We start from the raw sequence: 18281 nt of genomic DNA, 5'->3' as shown, positions 1-18281 counted from the left end.
ATGAAACGGTCATAGGCACGAGTGGGTCGTTTCCAGTTCTGGTTTCTGGGTTACTGTAAAATCGGAAAAACATTTTCCGATTCTGTAATGGAAAATGTTTTTCCGATTCTGTAATGGGAAAACATTTCCCGATTCTAAACCAGTTTAAGGCAGTTTAAGGCAGTTTTTTTAAGCCAGTTTTTTTTAGTTTTCCTCCATCTATTGGGCTGAATATTTTGTACAAATTTTCAAATATTTTAGTGTCATGACACTGGGAAAGGGTGTTGATGGTATCGGCTTATTAGAACTAGGGAACTTCCTTAATGTTGCATTTTAGTTATCTAGATTGACAAATTAGAAAGGGTGTTGATGCTATATGAGAGATGTTTGTTTCTATATGAGAGATGTTTGTTGCTATATGAGAGATGTTTGTACAAGTTGTAACTGTTAAAGTTGTTCAAGTTGTAATTTGATGTTAAATTTGTTTGCTTTTCATAGGAGAATGAAGGGCGGGAGGAAGAGGTCTCGATCTTCTACAGTCGATGATGCAGAGGATCGCCACGAGCGCTTGCATGCTTCTACGCGGCGCGGCGACCATCGAGCAGCTAGTCAGGCGGTTGAGGCTTCGGCCCCGTCTCCGTCTCCGTCTGCTACTCCGGCCGGGGCTCCGTCTCCGTGTCCGTCTGCTACACCTCCGTCAGGTGGTCCATCTACTACAGCTCCGTCAGGTACTCCGGCTGAGCCTCAGCCTCATCCTACTCCGGTCTCTCCGATGGTTGAGTTACCTCTTGAGGAGACATCTGGCGAGCAGTCTTCTTCGGAGCCCAATGGCGAGGAGTCTGCTTCTGAGACTGCTTCTGAGGCCAGTGGTGAGGAGGAGGAGCCTCTTATTCTCCAGGAGGAGATTGATGCTGCTGATGTTGTGCCAGATGTGGTGGCAGAGGGCGGCGCGGATGACGACCTCATCCAGAGGGTGGCACCGTTTCCCGGGGGGCCTGAGGATCTGTCGCTTCTTGCGCATTATCCTGACCACAAGGCTCCTTGGACGTGGCAGGCACTTCTTCGCACAGACCCGCGGTACGTGGACCGTCGGACATTGAGGGTGGCCACTGTTGGGGGGAAGGTATGGAACCTCCCCTGTGATGGCGATTCAGAGGCCCACTGTTGGGGGGAAGGTATGAAAATGAAAATGACAAGAGTACATCAAATTAACATTACCAAAAGTACATCAAATTAACATTACCAAAAGTACACGCATGAACCTGCCAATCTACGATGATGTCTAGGTTTTCATCATTAACAACAACCTGTGATAAGGGCCACATTCTACCAAATTACAGAGAGTTTACAAATTAATATTACACAATACAAGAACATTCAATCTGTGGTGATGTCCACATAGTCCGCATGACCACTAAAAGCACCAAGCCAAGCATGGAATTGTGCATCATACATGTCTAAACGTGGACGATATAGGTTCCTCCAGTATTTGGAGGCAAGATCAGCGTGCCAATCCCACTGGGGAGCAATAGTCGGCATAGGATGTCCAGCAGTTAATTGGAGCTGCATTTTAGAGAATAACCATAAAATTAGATAACTTCCACATACAAAAATTAATCGACAAGCTAGTAGGCAACTAAAATATTAGTGTATTTGGTCAAAATATACCTGTACCCAGTGATTTATCACATGTCCAATAGCTATAACAGAATGCTCATCTCGTGGGCCGGCTCCTATCAGTGGAAAGTATGTGTTACAACCCATAGAGGATAAGGATACGAGAACCAATTGGTACTTTGTGGCAACAAGGTATCCCATCTCTGGCAGTTGAAACCATTTGTCAGGGGTGGCCGGGTCACCAATAGGAAGAGTGAGACGATTATGTAAGGCATTAACAACATCTGTGCCCACATCCTATTATACATTAACACATTGGTCTCAAGTTCTTGTATCAATGTAGCCCTAACCCAAGGCCAACCGTCCTGACCGGCGGAATGCCCCATTAATGCAGCAATGGATCTATAGCCACAGTTACCATCATCCTCAACATCTGTAATTGTGCCAATATATGGATGGAGAAAGGCTGGAAAGTTACACATGAAATGGCTTGTATCAGACTTCTTCACACGCTTCTTCCTCTTTGCTGGTTGTGAAGACTTCTTTTCCTCTTTAATCTTCTTGTCAGTAAGTTCAAACGCTGAAGGATCACGAGTCAAGGATCCTATTGCTCGACCCTTGGGTTGTTTGCTCTCCTTCAACTTAGGAGTGCGGTTGGACTTTATCCGAAGCTCAGGAGTACATAGTGTACTCCTTTCAGGACAATATATCGCTTGAAGCTTCCTCCTTACCATACTCTGCCCTCCAGTATCCAAAGAATGGAAATAACGTGTCAGTGCCTCAACTTCTGGGTGCATCTCTCCATGGTTTAGTCCGCAAATATCTGAGCTGCCAGTATCTACAACAGGTACATGCTCCCAACTTAGGCTCTTCCAGAATGGATGAATGGCCTCGTACGGAATCCTCTCATAATCTGCAAGTTCACAGACATGTTACATTGAATCACAAATATAAATAATTGGAAGTAGTTGAGAGGAGAGTGGTTGACCGGTAACCTGCAAGTTGACAACCGCAAGGTAGTCCATGAGTCTCTCTCAATAAGCAATCGCATCTGCCACCGGAGGCTCGCATTCTTGTCAGTTCAGCATCAATGAGTTTCAGGCATTTGATTGACACAAATCCCCTAATATTTGTGTAGAAAGGGGTCTTGAAAAGGTGATCAATTTTATTCATACTGCGCTCAAACGATGCTACTATCTCAGTGTGGCGATTGGTGGTCAAACTATGCGACGCATCCCATGATGTGGCCAGGTCACCCTTACTGTTCCGCAACATCAACTTCAAGCTGGCATGTGCACCTTCAGCCCTGCAAACCAACAACGCACATGTAAGAATTAATACTGTAATAATCTATGAAATGAAATACATATAACAAGTCATAACATAATTTTTGTACCTGTTACTTGTTGTTGTTCCAAAATGCATCACATGATTTGTCCATGCCTTGGCAAATTTCTGCTTGTGGACCAACCATGTAGTAGAACAATAAGTGGCAAATTTCAACTTGTGTTTATGCTTGCACATGTTAAACAATTCAATCCAATGAGCTTCAAATTCTGGAACTGTTGGAGCATCTACCAATTCGGCCCACTTGTCCATAACCTCTTGAGCAAAATCATCCGTGCCAACATACTCTTTGCACTTTGCCAAAACACACTTGTTGATGTGCCACAAGCATAGTAAATGGGTGGTGGTGGGAAGGCTTTGTGAAGCAGCACTCAATAAAGCAAGATCTCTGTCCGTCACAATCACTCTAGGCAACCTGGATTGGTCGGAAATCAGAGACTTCATACACTCCAATGCCCAAATGTAGTCCTCTGTGGTCTCACTGCCAATGTAACAGAATGCTATTGAGTATGTTTTATCCGTGGAGGTCAGGCCAACAATCTCGAGCAAGGGTAGTTTGTATTTGCTGGTCTTGTATGTGCAATCCATGATCACTACATATGGGAATGTGTTGAAAAGTTTGACGGCATTCGGATGAGCCCAAAATATATCTCTAATCACTTCCGATCCGGGTTCATTTCGTTCGAAGTGAACATACTTCTCACCGTCCAACTTCTTCAACAAGTATTGTATCTCTGTCAGTGACCCACGAACGGATTGTCTGAACCGCTTGCAAACACCATAAATTTGTTGGATGGTAGTCAAGTTTGAAGGATCTTTTTCCTTCAAGGACGCCAACATCTTTCTAGGTGGAACCCAAGTCTTAGCCTGATTTATCACGTCCTCCTTCGCCTCACTATTCAGTCTACCAGCGTAATTGTGGCCAACTAGTGACTCAGCTGCGAGATGGATGTGTCTACCGTCCATCACCTTCAACCACCAACCTTTATCATCTTTCGTACGTCGTCCTTTTAGCCTAAAAGGACAACCTGTCTTTTGTGTTGACGTTCCTTCAACAAGATCCGGTTCTCTGTAGGGAATATACGCACCATGCTTCTCACACCCCAGAATGACATATTCTTTTCTTCCCTTCGCACCACTATCAGACTTTGTTGTCACCAAAACAAAATTATTTGCCATAGAAATGTCGCGAACCCATTTCATAAGATCATCTTTCAAAGGGAAACGCTGTTTCAGGATAAACAAGGCATAAGGCATAAAACAAGGCATAAACAAAGCAAACAAAGCATGCAAAAATTTGTGCAATGAGTACCTGATCAGTATGATACAAATGAGAGACATCTATAGATATAATCGGAGGTTCAGCTAGTGATGGTTGCTCCTCTGGATTATCATTTTCCAATCCAGCAGCATGTATCAATTGTGATTCACCAAAGAAAAATGACTCTGTCATCCCTGGAACAAAAACGGTAAATCAATAACCGACCATATAACGGTAAATCAAATTCCGACCCCATAACGGTAAATCAAATTCCGGTACTATAACGGTAACTCATTTACCGATTCAGTTCACGATTCAGCAGCCTAAATTACCAACTTAACTAACTAAACTAACTACTTAAACTAACAACTAACTACTTAAACTAACTATAAATAAAGTACCAAAGCTAACAACACTTACCAGAAGTTAAAAGCTTTCCCTTGGTGGTGGTGGTGTTGGTGGTGGTGGTGGTGGAAATGTGGAGATGGTGGTGGTGGTGGGAAGGTGAAATGTGAGGGAGGAGTGGAGTAATGGAGAATAAGGTAGTTTGGGCGAGTTATGGGGGGCTGGTGGGGGGTTGTTGGAGGGAGGAGTAATGGTGGAGGGGTTGGTGGAGGGAGGAGTAATGGTGAAAAGGTGATCAAACTTACAGATTACAAATCGGTAAATGATATACCGATACAATATTAGAATCGGTTAATTATTAACCGATATTGTTCTTCGTGTTCTGGGTAATGGGATGAAGGTGTTCATACTGAGGAACAATAACGGTAAATCATTTACCGATTGGTATTTTGACATCGGCAAATCATTTACCGATGGGTAGTTTTGGAATAAAAAAAAAATGCTGGGGCGCGTAGCCTAAAGGGTGGGGTGCCAAACCCAAATCCCCGAAAGCCTTGTTATTCATTTCTTTTTAGGGTTTTACTAAATTCCCAATTCCCAATTCTCACTGTACATGGATTCTACGTTTCTACACCTCTGCATCAATCAATGGCAGTCTTAACTACCAACGGCCTGCAAATCACAATCATGATCCACCAATAGCATGGTCTCTACTCTCTAGAATTTCCCTACCACTTCTTCACCAGAATCAAGCTTAGACCCCGTTTGGACACAGGCTTATTGCAGCTTATTGGAGCTTATCTACGAGAAAAGTACACTAAATAAGCTTCAAAAAGTGTTTTTTTGGGTTTGCATCCAAAAGGGTACTTAATCTCAGAAGGGGGAAACTCCTAACAGTATGGGCAACCTGCTGGTGAAAAATTCTGCATCGGGTAGCCTTAGATTCTGGAGAAAGCGCAAGGATAACAACAAGCATGTAGTTTCAGAAGATTCAAGTTTAGAAGAGGTGGCTGTTAACTTGTTGATTGGCCTATCATTACATATTTATTTATTTAGGCCATGTTTATTAGGCCATTACACTTTTCTTAGTTATGTTCAATTTTAATGTCTAATGCATAGCAATGTGCCACTCTGTTATTAAGGCACAAGTAGCTGTATAAATGATTGTTTGTGTAGTTGACACTTGACAGAGTCTTACTATGGCTTTCAGGAAGTTCCATGGGAACCTTTTGTTCCTCTTACAGACGAGGAAAGAGCTGAGATTTTACTTGCCTTTTCTGCTGACAGGTATACTTCGATATTCGGCTATATGCTATGATTACTGTTCTATATCTTATGGAGGGCTTTTTCCTGCAGGGAAAAGGTATTGGTTACTCATGATAAAACTAGCATTGAGATCCCGGCCGGAAAGTTTCAGTGCCTAATAGAAGGGGCATGGTTAAATGATGAGGTTAACTTGTTTGCTTAACCTTTGTTGAATTGCCGAGGATGAGAATGTTTTGGGATCTAACTATCTCATGATTTGAAATTGTTGCACCATGAAATTCAGTGATCTTGTGCCCTTACCTTTGCAGGTGATAAATTTGTACCTTGAGTTGCTGAAAGAGAGGGAGAGAAGAGAGCCATGGAAGTTTCTGAACTGTCATTTTTTCAGTACCTTTTTCTACAAGAAGGCAACGTGTTTTTACTACCCTTGTGAAATGATACTGCTTGCACAATATGCACATGTCCACTGGGATTCTTAGGGCCTGTTTGATTACTGTTTTATAAAACATTTTTCAGTTTTTAAAAACAGAAAAAGAAGAAAAACCTTGTTTGATATTAACTGTTTTTAAAAAAATTCTTATTTTCAGTTTTAAAACTGAAATCACGAAACATCTTAGGTAGTTTTTTGTTTTCAAGTCGAAAGTCTTTCAGCTTCGGAAAACATATTGCTCAAACATTTTTTTTTTCCTTTACTTCGTTTGAAAAACACGTTTTAAAAATTGTTTATGAATATAGTTTTTAAATTTAGAAAAATGAGAAGGGAATCAAAGAAGCCCTTAATCTTCCACTTCCAGAGTTCCAGGGCATGTTCTGTATATATCTTTGTTTGGAAAGCAATGTAGTAATGGAAAATATTTTCTAAGAAACATGTCCTATTATCTTTTGCATTGAAAATATTTCATTAGAAAGTAATGCTTCTTCACATGATTATTTAATATAGAAACTTAGTCTAGAAAATTAATTCACCTTCAGATGACTAACTCTTTTAAAAAGAGGGTGCCAATTTCCCCTCTTGTAGCATTTTGCTTTTGTTTATTCTTGTTTTGAGCTGGAAATCCACTTACCTGCACAGTAATGGGGAATGCTGGTCTTTCATGCCCTTCCCCGCCTCGCCTATTCATGTCATAAATATCAACGAAGTTTAATGTTGATAGTCGGTTATCTATCATAGCGTAAAAGCTTGAGACCGACTACGTAAGTAATTGCAGCAACACACAACAGAGTTTCTAATCTTTAGTTGTCTAACATTTTTTCACTGTCCTAGAACTTATCATTGACCAGGAGTCCAGGAGTTCTTTTTTCTGTTGGGGTTAAATTTCCTTGATGTTTGGTGTAAGCAAGACACATCAATCTATGCCATAAATCGGAGAAATAGAAATATCAAACATGTTATGTGTTCTATGACTTTTATCTATATTGGCTCTGTGATGTAGTCCTGTTGGTCTGTTTTTGATATTTGTAATTTTGAATGTTGACTGCCAGTTAACAATTGGCGAGAATGGTTATGATTTCAAATCTGTGAAGAGATGGACCAGCCGAAAGAAGTTGGGATATGGCTTACATGAATGTGATAAAGTAATTATATTGAACAAATTTACAATTTTTGTTTTTCTTATCACCAATTAAATTGATTTTCGTGCTGAGCTTTTCCCTGATTTGTTGCTGCTCCCAGATATTTGTACCTATTCATAAAGGTGCCCATTGGCGTCTTGCTGTCATCAATAATAAAGATAAGAAATTTCAGTATCTTGACTCAATGAAAGTAAATGATACCCATGTTCTGGAGGTTCTGGTAATTTTTTGGTCTTGGTAGTTCTACTGTAATTTCTTATTTCAACTGCACATTGTTCATTGAAGGGTATCGAAAGTGATGAGACACATAATTATATTTAGTATTTTTTATGACAAAACAAACTTAAATCTTTTTTCTCTTTGTTTTTTGCAATGGCATGTGACTTGTGGGTTGAGTAATTGAGAGAGATTTAGGGAAATTAAGAGTTGAGAAAGGAGATTTAGAGAAAGATGAAGAGAAAGAAATGTTTCTACTGATAGTTATGGACTAATAAAAGGTTTTTGTCCTAGTAATAGCTAACTAACCTAAAGTGTGAATGGGTTAGTGAATTAGTTTGGAAGTTATTAGAGTATAGAAAGGGAAAGAGAACACATTGTGAGGCATCAAAATTGTGATGTTGGTAACCCTATGGAGAGCTCTGGTTTTCTCGAAAAGCAGTGGCTGTAATTGTTTTTTTGGTACCTAAGTGTGCCTTTGAAGGTGGCTAGTTGGCATGTTTTCTTAGTTATGGAGACAAGCTTTGAAATTTCATAGTTATGTCATCATTCTGATTATTTTATGATCTTAATTAGATGGAAAACACAGGAAAAATATATTTGTGTCTATATCTGGCTGTTGCAATATGTAATGTTTATCATTGATGTCTTCCAGGCTAGATATTATGCAGATGAAGTAAAGGACAAGACTGGAGAAGATATGGACGTAAGCTCTTGGGAAAAAGAATTTGTTGAAGACCTTCCTGAACAGAAGAATATGTTTGTATTTTAATCTTCTGCAAATCACTTTACAGGATAATCAGTTTGATGTTGTTTCTCCCTGATCTTTAAAAAAGTGGAAAAACTTTCAGAAAAATAGGTGGTAGATTTCTATTAGATTTACATATAAATTATATATTGTTGTTGTTGGCTCAAAATACTTCCTTTATATAATAAATTCATTTTCAATTTTAAAATTGATAATGTAATATCACACTTTAGATATATAAAAGGGAATCACAATCAGCCAATCACTGGATAAACGAAAGGGAGAAAGACTGAAAAATTGCTCTTTGAACTGACATGAAGCTCTATTTGACTATGCGCTTATAAATCTGTTGATTGTTTTATTTGTTGTCATTGAAAATATGTTTGGACTGCTGATTAGTCATTGGGGTAGATATTAGTAACAGTGACTGCTGATTCGTATAGTTTTGGGTCACCAGAATTTGATGGTATTTCAGTTGGTCAAGAGAATTTGTTTACGATTTATTGGTCATTTTAGACTTTTAGTAAGTGATACTTGATCATCATGAGATAAAGGATTAATCAGTCTAACAGAGATATTTGTCCAAAAAAAAGAGTCCAGCAGAGATATTCTAACTTTTTTCTCCAATCTGACTCTCTTAGGAGAATTACTTTATTGGTTCCCATGGCAGGTATGAAAATGTAAGGAGTGAAAATAAAATGGGTTTAGAGATCAGTACCTAACAAATATCATCTCAATGTTCATTCCTTCTGACCTCCATGTTTTTAAGTTTTGATGTTGCCCTGAACAGTGTTTGCAGCAGTTTGTGGTCGAATTGTTTCTCAATGTAGTTTCTTGTATTTGAACAGGTCTGATTGTGGGGTGTTTATGATCAAATATGCTGACTTTTATGGCAGAAACCTGGGACTGTGTTTCAAGCAGGTAAAACATCGAGTGTTTCATTTCTTTCTAAAAAACCATACCTCTGTTTACTGTTTATTTATAGGTTTGAAATATTTTCCTTTTCCTTAAGTCATTACTTTGCTTGAAATTTCTCAAATACATTTTTATGAAACTGATGTAATCTTTGTGTACATTGTGCACCGTATTAGTAATTGCTATAATATCATTGTTTCCTTGCCAAAACCTTTTGAAATGACCCAAAGGATACATATTTTGAGTCTCGCCAAGTTGCCTAGGAAGCCTCGTTTTTGTGATTATGGTTTCAGAATTTGAGTGTTTCTTTTCACTATTCCATTTGTAGGAGCATATGCCTTACTTCCGGCTTCGAACAGCTAAGGAAATCTTGAGATTGAAAGCTGACTAAGCAAAAGAAGGATCTTTCCGATTCCAAGGAGGCATTGTTTACAGCTTTAGAAAATGATTCCGAAGAATCTTATTCCTGGGAATGCAAAGATGGGCTAGGGCCTTTAAAATAAGTGATTGGTTCTGGCATTTTTGGTGAAGGACTCTTCACCTCTGTAACTAACTATATTGACAATAGCAATTCATGAGTTCTGGCATTTGTTATATTGTAGAGACCGGACTTACTTTACACATCATCTTAGGTTGTATATAGGAATCCATAAATGACGCCTTTCATTTAAGGTCAAGGTGTTAATTATGTAATGATAAATGTGCTTCCTAACTTTTCTGGTGTCTGGTTTTACTATGTGCCTCGTTTTCTACTGGGTTCTGCACTATGATGGTTTCGATTGGAGCATACTCTGAGCATCACATTGAAGTAAACCGAGTATTACTTTGGTTTTACTTTTATATAGATGCGCTCTTATTTTATATGATGCGAACTTTTGCTTCGGAGTGTGATTGGAATTAGTAAATTTTGGAATTAATTTGATTTGCAAGTAATCTCATTTTCTAGCTACCACTAGACATGTCAAACATCGCCTTAATGTTTTTGCTTGATTAGCCTTGAAGGGAAGAAAGTTGGAGATAGTCTAATGTGAAATTTTTAGTAGAAAATGAGAACTAAATTTTTCCTACAAATTGATAATTTTTAGAATTTAATTTTTATGCATCGACGAACGAATCAGATTTCAATTGAAATTCACATCAATAGTAATGATTATATTCTTGATGATTCTAAGCAGAACTTTTAATGTTAGATAGTGTTTTGGTTATCTAAAAGATATAGAAATTAAAAGTATAGTGTCTTAATTAGCTAAAAACTGAAGCCCACCTATGCAGTCTAGCTTGAAATGAGGCCCAAGCCCAATGAGAGAAACTGGTTGAAACAGAGAGAACCGTGCGTCTCCTTCAAACCCTGCCCTATAAATTCATCTGCGTGTTATTCTCGCAATCCCTCTCTCTCTCTCTCGCCGCTCGCTCCTGTCCCCAACCCGAGCCCGAGAGAATCTCTTCCTGCAATCAATCATGTTGGTTTACCAGGACCTCCTCTCCGGTACGTTTTCTTTTCTTCGCTTCTAATTCCCAATTTCAATTCCTCGATCTCAAATTCCCAACCCTAGATTCAATTATTCGTCACTAGATTCAATTATTCGTCACTGTTGTTGTTCTGATCTATTAGGATCTCCGATTGTTTTCGGTCAATTTTGTTTTCCCGTTTGAATCCGATGCGAATTTTCATTCTCCGGTTGCTATCCGTTTGAAACTTTAATTTGTGCAATAGAAATTCAATTTTTGTGTTTAATTCATCTATGATCGGATGTATAGCATGCTTTCTTTCATCGTTTGTAAAGTATTTTTTTAATATATGAATCATTCCCACGTTGAATCTATGAGATTACCAGATTGCATGTGAAATTTTTGATTGGGTCGCCTAATATACTTGAAAATTGTGAATCCAGTTTGTGTGATTAGTTTTGAGTTGGGTTGATTAGCTGAAACAAGACTTAGTTTAGGGCCTGTTGTTTTTCATTGTTTTAAGGGTCAATTTTTTTTTGGTTTTCTTTTGTTCTGTTGGGTTAATTATTCTAAAGATGTATTTAGGCATAACTTGTTTCGGTACCTGTGTTTTTGCATGGTGTGTAGGGATTGATTGAGTTGGAAAATCACTATTAATGTTGTTTATAACAGTGAATAGATATGTTTTGTCATTGAGTTGTATTCTTCGTATTTGTTTTTCATATTGGCATTACCTTTCCAGTACGTCGTTATGGTCATTATATAATGATTGAATTTGTGGACTTAACTGATGTAGGTGATGAGCTTCTCTCGGACTCCTTCCCATACAGGGAAATTGAGAATGGATGTTTGTGGGAAGTTGATGGAAAGGTCAGTTGAATCTCGTGCACAGATCTGGATTTTGTTGTTATTTGTTAATATTTAAATATCATTTTATTTCTTTTATATTTAATATAATTGCATTCTTTTGAAGTAGATTTACTGCATATGTTGTTGGTTGTTATAACATGCCTAACAAGTTGACGGCTTTGTTTTTGGTTTGCAGTGGGTTGTTCAAGGAGCAGTTGATGTAGACATTGGTGCAAACCCTTCTGCTGAAGGTGGAGGAGAAGATGAGGGAGTTGATGACCAAGCTGTGAAGGTTGTTGACATTGTCGACACCTTTAGACTCCAGGTTTGGACAATGATATTCATCTACTTATTATTGAATTTTAGTATTGTCTTGGTGTTTATTGTATTGAGTGTTTTTGTCATGTTATTATTGCAGGAGCAACCTCCTTTTGACAAGAAGATGTTTGTTACCTTCATTAAGAGGTATATCAAGAATTTGACACCTAAACTTGATGAAGAGAACCAAGTGCTATTTAAAAAGCACATTGAGGGAGCAACTAAGTACCTTCTCTCCAAGCTCAGTGATCTTCAGTTGTGAGTGTCACCTCTCCGTGTTTGTCTCTGATTGATTCATTTGGGTTATCATGATGGGCAATTTTGTCAAGTTTGTTTTCTTAAGCTCTTACTTCTGTGTAATAGTTAAAATGATTCAACACTGAGCTGAAGTTTTCTTGTACAGTTTCGTTGGGGAGAGCATGCATGATGATGGCAGCTTGGTCTTTGCCTACTACAAGGATGGTGCTGCCGATCCTACATTTCTGTACTTTGCACAAGGTTTGAAGGAGGTGAAGTGCTGAGCGGGCATACCTGGCTAGGGCGTCATCTCAGCTAGTTTTTGTTATGTCATTTTCTCTGAAAAATTTCCATGGTCTTTTGGTTTGATGTCATTACTATTATGATTGAACAATCGGACACTAATTAAGAGTATTGTGTGCTTTATTAATGTGTCCTCAAGTGAAGTTTAGAATTCTTCCAGTTTATTTCTATTTAGAAAAGAAATCTCTGCATTTTGAGTTATTAAACTTCGGCTGGTAACAATTGTCTTATCCAGTAACACACACCTCATACATGGCTTTTATTCTAAAGTCACTTCTGTGGTGACTTCTGTTCTAAAATCATCCGTAATGAGATAATAACACACTTCATTAAGTGTTGTATGCATGCCTTCTGCTTGGAATTCGGTTTTGTGGAGAAGTCAGAATAGCCTCCATTATCAACATAATTTGTTATTATCCAATAAGTCAATTTTATAGTAGTACCTGGATTTTGTTATTATCTTCATTAATTTTTATACACAATTAATTATTAGGTATGACAAGGCCCCCATCATTCAATCACACTAAGGTTATGTTTGGGATACTTGTTCTTCAAGCGTATGTTCATGTTTGAGACTAAGAATGAACGAATCTCTTATGAATTGAATCAATTGATATTTAAACTCAACTGAGAGAATGTTTGCAGAAAATTACGTAAACAATAATAACTATAAGATTATACAACTACATATCAAATCATTAGCTTCTAGAAATTATTTTCGGGTGCATTAAATTTTAAATCATTTTTTTGGTTCATCTCAAGGGTGCAAAGAAGTATCTTTAGCGTGTAGCACATAGGAAAGTGTGAATCATGTTTTTTAGCCTGTGCTATAATTGGATTCAACAGAAAACAAACACCCTTTTATATTACAGTCAATTATATTTATAATCAGTTTTTACATAATTGATCATACATGCAACAACTCAATAATACACGATAATTACAGTGAAGAATACACACTTGCAGAGTTGCAGGCATTGTTAAAAGCTCCAGTCAGCGGCTTTTATGGATCATAGCGTGAGCAAGACTCACTTGGTCACTCTTTTATTTTTCACTTTGTTGCTTGTTGAATATCTTGGTATACCTAATGTGACGCCACGAGAGAATGAATCCAAGATCTTGAATCAATGTGATCTCACTTTCACAGCATAATAAGCGACCCTTCTTGCAGCATGGATGATTGAAACCTCTCCTGCTTCTCCATGACATCTTCCCCTTAACAAGCAACCAGATATGAACATTAGCTGGATTTACGTACCAGCAGTACAGGAGTTCATGAACGAGACTTGTTCTCATTTCCAATGTCTTCTGGGATGTACCATCAGTAAAACGTCAATAGTAACACTTACCCCTCCTAGTAGGCGGGAGTTGGGTTTGGGGCCCCCCCTATGGGGCTCCGCGCCCCACCTCTTTTTTTTTAACCCATAAATGCCCTACGGAACTTAAACTTCCGTATTCAATAAAATAGAATACGGAAGTTAAAATTCCGTATTATAACTCTGACAGTCATCACCTTTTCCACCATTACTCCTCCCTCCACCAACCCCTCCACCATTACTCCTCCGTCACCAACCCCTCACCAGCCCCCTTAACCCCCTCAATGCCTCCAGACCACCCTCTCTCTCACCCTCTCCTACCTCACTTTCATCCTCACTTCCATTCTTCCTACCACCACCACCAACTCCTTCATTGGCAAGCTCTCCACCATTGGATGCAAAAAGATAGCATTTGAGGTAAGTGTTGTTAGTTGTTTGTTGTATGTTGTTAGTTTAAGTAGTTGAAGTTGTTAGATTAAGTAGATTAAGTAGTTAGAATGATGATTTTCTGAATTCTGAGATGTGTTAAAATACGGAATATAAAGTTTCGGAGTCTATACGAAAATTAATATACCGTATTCAATACGAATTATAAATTTCCGTATTAAATACGAATTATAAAGTTCCGTATGCAATATGGATAATAAAGTTCCGTATTCTCTTCCAGGGATGACAGAATCATTTTTATTTCATGAATCCCAATTGATTGAAGTTGGATTGAACAATGCTCAACCTGAAGAGGTGCCACCACCAGCATTTGTACCCCCGTGTATAAGTATAGATGTCTCGCATTTATTTACAACTGATCAGGTATTCTTTGAACAGATTTTTGCATTGTTTTGAAAGTGTAATATATCAATTCTTATTATGTCTTGATCACCCTTGTTTATGCCTTGTTTGTGTGTTGGGTATGCATCATTGAACAGATTTTCCCTACCCGTGATGATCTTATAAATTGGGTTCATGGAATTGCGATTGAAAATGGATATGTTGTGTTGATCACAAAGTCAGATAGCGGTGGGAATGGAAGCAGAAAAGCTTATGTCATGTTGGGGTGCGAGAAGCATGGTAAGTATGTTCCCTACAGAGACCCTGACCTTGTTGAAGGAACGAGAACACAAAAGACAGAATGTCCTTTTAGACTAAAAGGACGACCTATGAAAAATGGCATAGATAGAGATTGGCGGCTAAAGGTGATGGAAGGTACACACAACCATGAACCAGCTAGGTCACTACTTGGCCACAATTTTGTTGGTCGTCTAAATTCCGAAGAGAAGGAGCAAGTGGAAAAAATGTCAAAGAGTTGGGTTCCACCGAGAAAGATGCTGTTGACTTTGAAGGAAAACAATCCTTTAAACTTGACTACCATATCTCAGATTTATGGTGCTTGCAAGAGGTTAAGAAAATCCCTCCGCGGGTCATTGACAGAAATGCAACACTTGTTGAAGAAGTTGGACGGTGACAAGTACGTCCACTTTGAAAGACATGAGCCTGGATCGGAAGTCATTAGGGATGTATTTTGGGCTCATCCAAATGCTATCAAACTGTTCAACACATTTCCATATGTAGTGATTATGGATTGCACATACAAGACAAACAAATATAAAATTCCATTGCTTGAGATTGTTGGACTGACTTCCACAGATAAGACATACTCCATAGCCTTTTGCTACATTGTTAATGAGGGCACAGATGACTACGTTTGGGCACTGGAGTGTATGAAGGCTCTATTAGCTGATCAAGCCATGTTGCCTAAGGTGATTGTTACTGACAGGGATCTTGCCTTATTGAGTGCTGCTAAGCAAAGCCTTCCCAACACCAGCCATTTATTATGCTTGTGGCACATCAACAAGTGTGTTTTGGCAAAGTGCAAACTCTATGTTGGTACAGATGATTTTGCTGAATTGGTTATGGGGAAGTGGGGAGAGGTGGTGGATGCTGCAACAGTTGAAGAATTTGAAGTTCAATGGATGCAATTGTTTAATATGTGCAAGGACAAATACAGCAACTTTACCTCCTATTGTTCTACTACATGGTTGGTCCACAAGGAAAAATTTGCCAAGGCATGGACAAATCATGTGATGCACTTTGGAACAACAACAAGTAACAGGTACAAAAATTATATGAGCTTAATTTATGCATTGTTATATGTTTTTCATTTGATAGATTGTTTACATTGGAGAGTTAATAAGATATCTGTTTGTTGTTTGCAGGGCTGAGGGTGCACATGCCAGTTTGAAGAAGATGTTGCGGGATTGCAAGGGTGACCTAGCCACTTCTTGGGATGCGTCGCATAGTTTGACATGTAATCGACATACTGAAATATTAGCATCGTTTGAGCGCAGTATTCACAGAATTGATCACATTTTCATGTTCCCATTTTACACAAATATTAGAGGATTTGTGTCAAACAAATGCCTGCAGCTCATCGACGATGAACATATAAGAATGAAGTCCTACGGCGGATGCGATTGCTTGTTGAGAGAGACTCATGGACTACCTTGCGGTTGTGAACTTGCAGGTCACCGGTCAACCACTCTCTTGTCAATTAATTCTATTTGTTATTGAAAGTGACACTTTTGTGAACTTGCAGGTTATGAAAGAATTCCATATGAGTCTCTCTCAACAAGCAATCGCATGTGGAAGCTACTAGTCTCCTCATGCCATCGCTCCACAAGGGCCAAAATGAGGCCTGCATCTGTCTCCGAGTAGCTGCACCAGGGTAGCTGATGAAGACCCGTCTGCTCAATCAACTCTCGAACCCTCCTGTGACTGTCTGAATCACCATCACAAGCAAGGTTCCAAACCTTCCCCCCAGCTGTGGCCACCCTCAAGTGTCGACGGTCCACATACCGCTCGTCTGTGCGTAGGAGTGCATGCCACGTCCAGGGAGCCTTGTGATCAGCATAATGCGTGAGAAGCGACAGATCAACAGGCCCCCCCGGAAACGGCGGCAACCTCTGGATCAGGTCCTCCTCGCCACCCTGTGCCTCTGGCATGACATCAGCATCAACATCAGGAGGAGGAATACTATCCTCGTCATATGACCCCTCCTCGCCGGATGACTCCTCGTCGGATGACTCATCGCCGGATGACGACTCGCCTGATGACTCCTCGCCTGGTGACTCATGGCGAGGTACCTCAACCATGGGAGACGGCGGAGTAGGAACTCGATCAGTAGGCTCAACTGGAGCTGGAGCTGAAGCCTCTACCATGGGCGACTGCATAGAATCAACTGGAGCTGGAGCTGAAGCCTCAACCGCGTGAGAGGTCGCAGCATGATCGCCGCGCCGGCTAGAAGCATGTAATCGCCGGTGTCTATCCTCTGTAGGCCCCGCATCCTCACTAGCTCGAGACCTCTTTCTGTTCTTCATTCTCACTATATATTCAGAGCAAACATTTTCTAAATAAATTCACTGAATAAATTATACTCGCTCAATTACTAAATTTCTCAATTAAATCTCTAAATAAAATCACTAAATAATTCACGATGTTTATAACTAAATTAAAAACATTTTATAAATTAACTAAGCTAATTAGATTAGGTTTTATAAATAAACTAAGCTAATTATATTAAGTTTTATAAAAACATTTTATAAATTAAGTTCATAACTCTAAACAGACACCAAATACGGAACATTAAGTTTCATATCCAATACGGAACATTAAGTTTCATATCCAATACGGAACATTAAGTTTCATATTGAATACGGAATATTATGTTCTGTATCGAACCAGAACTCCATTAACGACATTGCATGATTGGAACTCGCCCCAAAGACCAATTTATACAATTTCAGCCAACCTAACATCTACTTAAGCATAAATCGACTATCCTAGGGTTGAAAGATTCCATAATTTCAAGTTAAATGGTGAATTCAAGTTGAAATCCAAACTTACTTACCTCTAGGTTCAATGCAATGAATGGGGAGAATGGGGTTGATGATGGAGACGATGGTACCCTGTCCAGATGATGATTGAAGCAAGGAGAGCGTCGGTCTCGAAGATTGCAGAGCAAGGGTTGGGAATGGTTTGGAGCGCTGAAATGAGTTTTGAAAAAACCCCTGTCGATTACATAGTAATATAATACGGAACTTTATATTCCGTATTGAATACGAAATTTAATATTCCGTATTCTTGTAAAGGGGGTTTTTCCGTAATTTCCCCACTTTAAGTGGGGCGCGGAGCCCCATAGGGGGGGCCCCAAACCCAACTCCCCTAGTAGGCTGGTAGCTGTGGTTTTTAATTCATTGTTATAAAAAATTGGCCGGGTAAAATATACTATATTTACCTATGTTTACTTTTTTTATTTTCCTTTCATAGAGAGTTGATTGAAGTCAAAATCAATTTTGAATGTGCTTAGACTTAATTTTAGAAAAGAAAATCCGATGCAAATGCTTAGAAACAATACATTGTCTAGATTATGTGTATCCTAAGCGATGCTTCCATAAATTTGTATTGCTCTTCTTGAAGTGCTTGTTGGCCGTGTTTAGTCGTAGCTTGACCTGAAAGAGTGGTGATGTTGGTCTCGAGCGGAGGGGAG

The 18281-nt window shown here is 39.1% G+C and overlaps 4 protein-coding genes across 4 annotated transcripts; 3 read left to right on the top strand and 1 right to left on the bottom strand.

Moving 5' to 3' along the window:
- Nucleotides 1–1171: 1171 nt before the first annotated feature.
- Nucleotides 1172–5066, bottom strand: LOC130710792 (uncharacterized). Its single transcript, XM_057560156.1, has 5 exons — nucleotides 4625–5066; nucleotides 2993–4398; nucleotides 2592–2902; nucleotides 1648–2509; nucleotides 1172–1542 (listed from the first exon to the last, which is right to left on the bottom strand). Exons 2-4 carry the CDS (start codon nucleotides 4282–4284, stop codon nucleotides 1716–1718), a joined length of 2397 nt encoding a protein of 798 aa, XP_057416139.1. The 5' UTR covers nucleotides 4285–4398; nucleotides 4625–5066; the 3' UTR covers nucleotides 1172–1542; nucleotides 1648–1715.
- Nucleotides 5067–5095: 29 nt separating this feature from the next.
- Nucleotides 5096–9980, top strand: LOC130710793 (ubiquitin-like-specific protease ESD4). The gene is made up of 9 exons (XM_057560157.1): nucleotides 5096–5555; nucleotides 5760–5836; nucleotides 5906–5999; nucleotides 6124–6222; nucleotides 7298–7390; nucleotides 7488–7607; nucleotides 8259–8362; nucleotides 9200–9272; nucleotides 9595–9980. The coding sequence occupies exons 1-9, from the start codon at nucleotides 5448–5450 to the stop codon at nucleotides 9655–9657; spliced, it is 831 nt and encodes a 276-aa protein (XP_057416140.1). The 5' UTR covers nucleotides 5096–5447; the 3' UTR covers nucleotides 9658–9980.
- Nucleotides 9981–10595: 615 nt separating this feature from the next.
- Nucleotides 10596–12628, top strand: LOC130710051 (translationally-controlled tumor protein homolog). Its single transcript, XM_057559204.1, has 5 exons — nucleotides 10596–10752; nucleotides 11512–11585; nucleotides 11761–11889; nucleotides 11983–12140; nucleotides 12286–12628. Exons 1-5 carry the CDS (start codon nucleotides 10725–10727, stop codon nucleotides 12401–12403), a joined length of 507 nt encoding a protein of 168 aa, XP_057415187.1. The 5' UTR covers nucleotides 10596–10724; the 3' UTR covers nucleotides 12404–12628.
- A 1166-nt stretch (nucleotides 12629–13794) lies between these two features.
- Nucleotides 13795–16321, top strand: LOC130710050 (protein FAR-RED IMPAIRED RESPONSE 1-like). Its single transcript, XM_057559203.1, has 4 exons — nucleotides 13795–14155; nucleotides 14406–14548; nucleotides 14665–15848; nucleotides 15952–16321. The coding sequence occupies exons 2-4, from the start codon at nucleotides 14408–14410 to the stop codon at nucleotides 16304–16306; spliced, it is 1680 nt and encodes a 559-aa protein (XP_057415186.1). The 5' UTR covers nucleotides 13795–14155; nucleotides 14406–14407; the 3' UTR covers nucleotides 16307–16321.
- The last annotated feature ends 1960 nt before the right edge of the window (nucleotides 16322–18281 follow it).

Source organism: Lotus japonicus, chromosome 4 (genome assembly GCF_012489685.1).
Source record: "Lotus japonicus ecotype B-129 chromosome 4, LjGifu_v1.2".
Lineage (NCBI taxonomy): Eukaryota > Viridiplantae > Streptophyta > Magnoliopsida > Fabales > Fabaceae > Lotus > Lotus japonicus.
This window is presented reverse-complemented; position numbering and strand designations above follow the sequence as displayed.

Excerpts from the sequence above, each read along its gene's own strand:
- LOC130710792 (XM_057560156.1), bottom strand. The coding sequence starts at position 4,284 with ATGTCTCTCATTTGTATCATACTGATCAGGTACTCATTGCACAAATTT. Across the intron at positions 2,903-2,992 it reads GGAACAACAACAAGTAACAG|GGCTGAAGGTGCACATGCCA; the intron begins GTACAAAAATTA and ends GTTGGTTTGCAG. Across the intron at positions 2,510-2,591 it reads TTGCGGTTGTCAACTTGCAG|ATTATGAGAGGATTCCGTAC; the intron begins GTTACCGGTCAA and ends GTGAACTTGCAG.
- LOC130710793 (XM_057560157.1), top strand. The coding sequence starts at position 5,448 with ATGGGCAACCTGCTGGTGAAAAATTCTGCATCGGGTAGCCTTAGATTC. Across the intron at positions 5,556-5,759 it reads AAGATTCAAGTTTAGAAGAG|GAAGTTCCATGGGAACCTTT; the intron begins GTGGCTGTTAAC and ends TATGGCTTTCAG. Across the intron at positions 8,363-9,199 it reads CTTCCTGAACAGAAGAATAT|GTCTGATTGTGGGGTGTTTA; the intron begins GTTTGTATTTTA and ends GTATTTGAACAG.
- LOC130710051 (XM_057559204.1), top strand. The coding sequence starts at position 10,725 with ATGTTGGTTTACCAGGACCTCCTCTCCG. Across the intron at positions 10,753-11,511 it reads TTACCAGGACCTCCTCTCCG|GTGATGAGCTTCTCTCGGAC; the intron begins GTACGTTTTCTT and ends TAACTGATGTAG. Across the intron at positions 12,141-12,285 it reads AAGCTCAGTGATCTTCAGTT|TTTCGTTGGGGAGAGCATGC; the intron begins GTGAGTGTCACC and ends TTTCTTGTACAG.
- LOC130710050 (XM_057559203.1), top strand. The coding sequence starts at position 14,408 with ATGACAGAATCATTTTTATTTCATGAATCCCAATTGATTGAAGTTGGA. Across the intron at positions 14,549-14,664 it reads ATTTATTTACAACTGATCAG|ATTTTCCCTACCCGTGATGA; the intron begins GTATTCTTTGAA and ends ATCATTGAACAG. Across the intron at positions 15,849-15,951 it reads GGAACAACAACAAGTAACAG|GGCTGAGGGTGCACATGCCA; the intron begins GTACAAAAATTA and ends TGTTGTTTGCAG.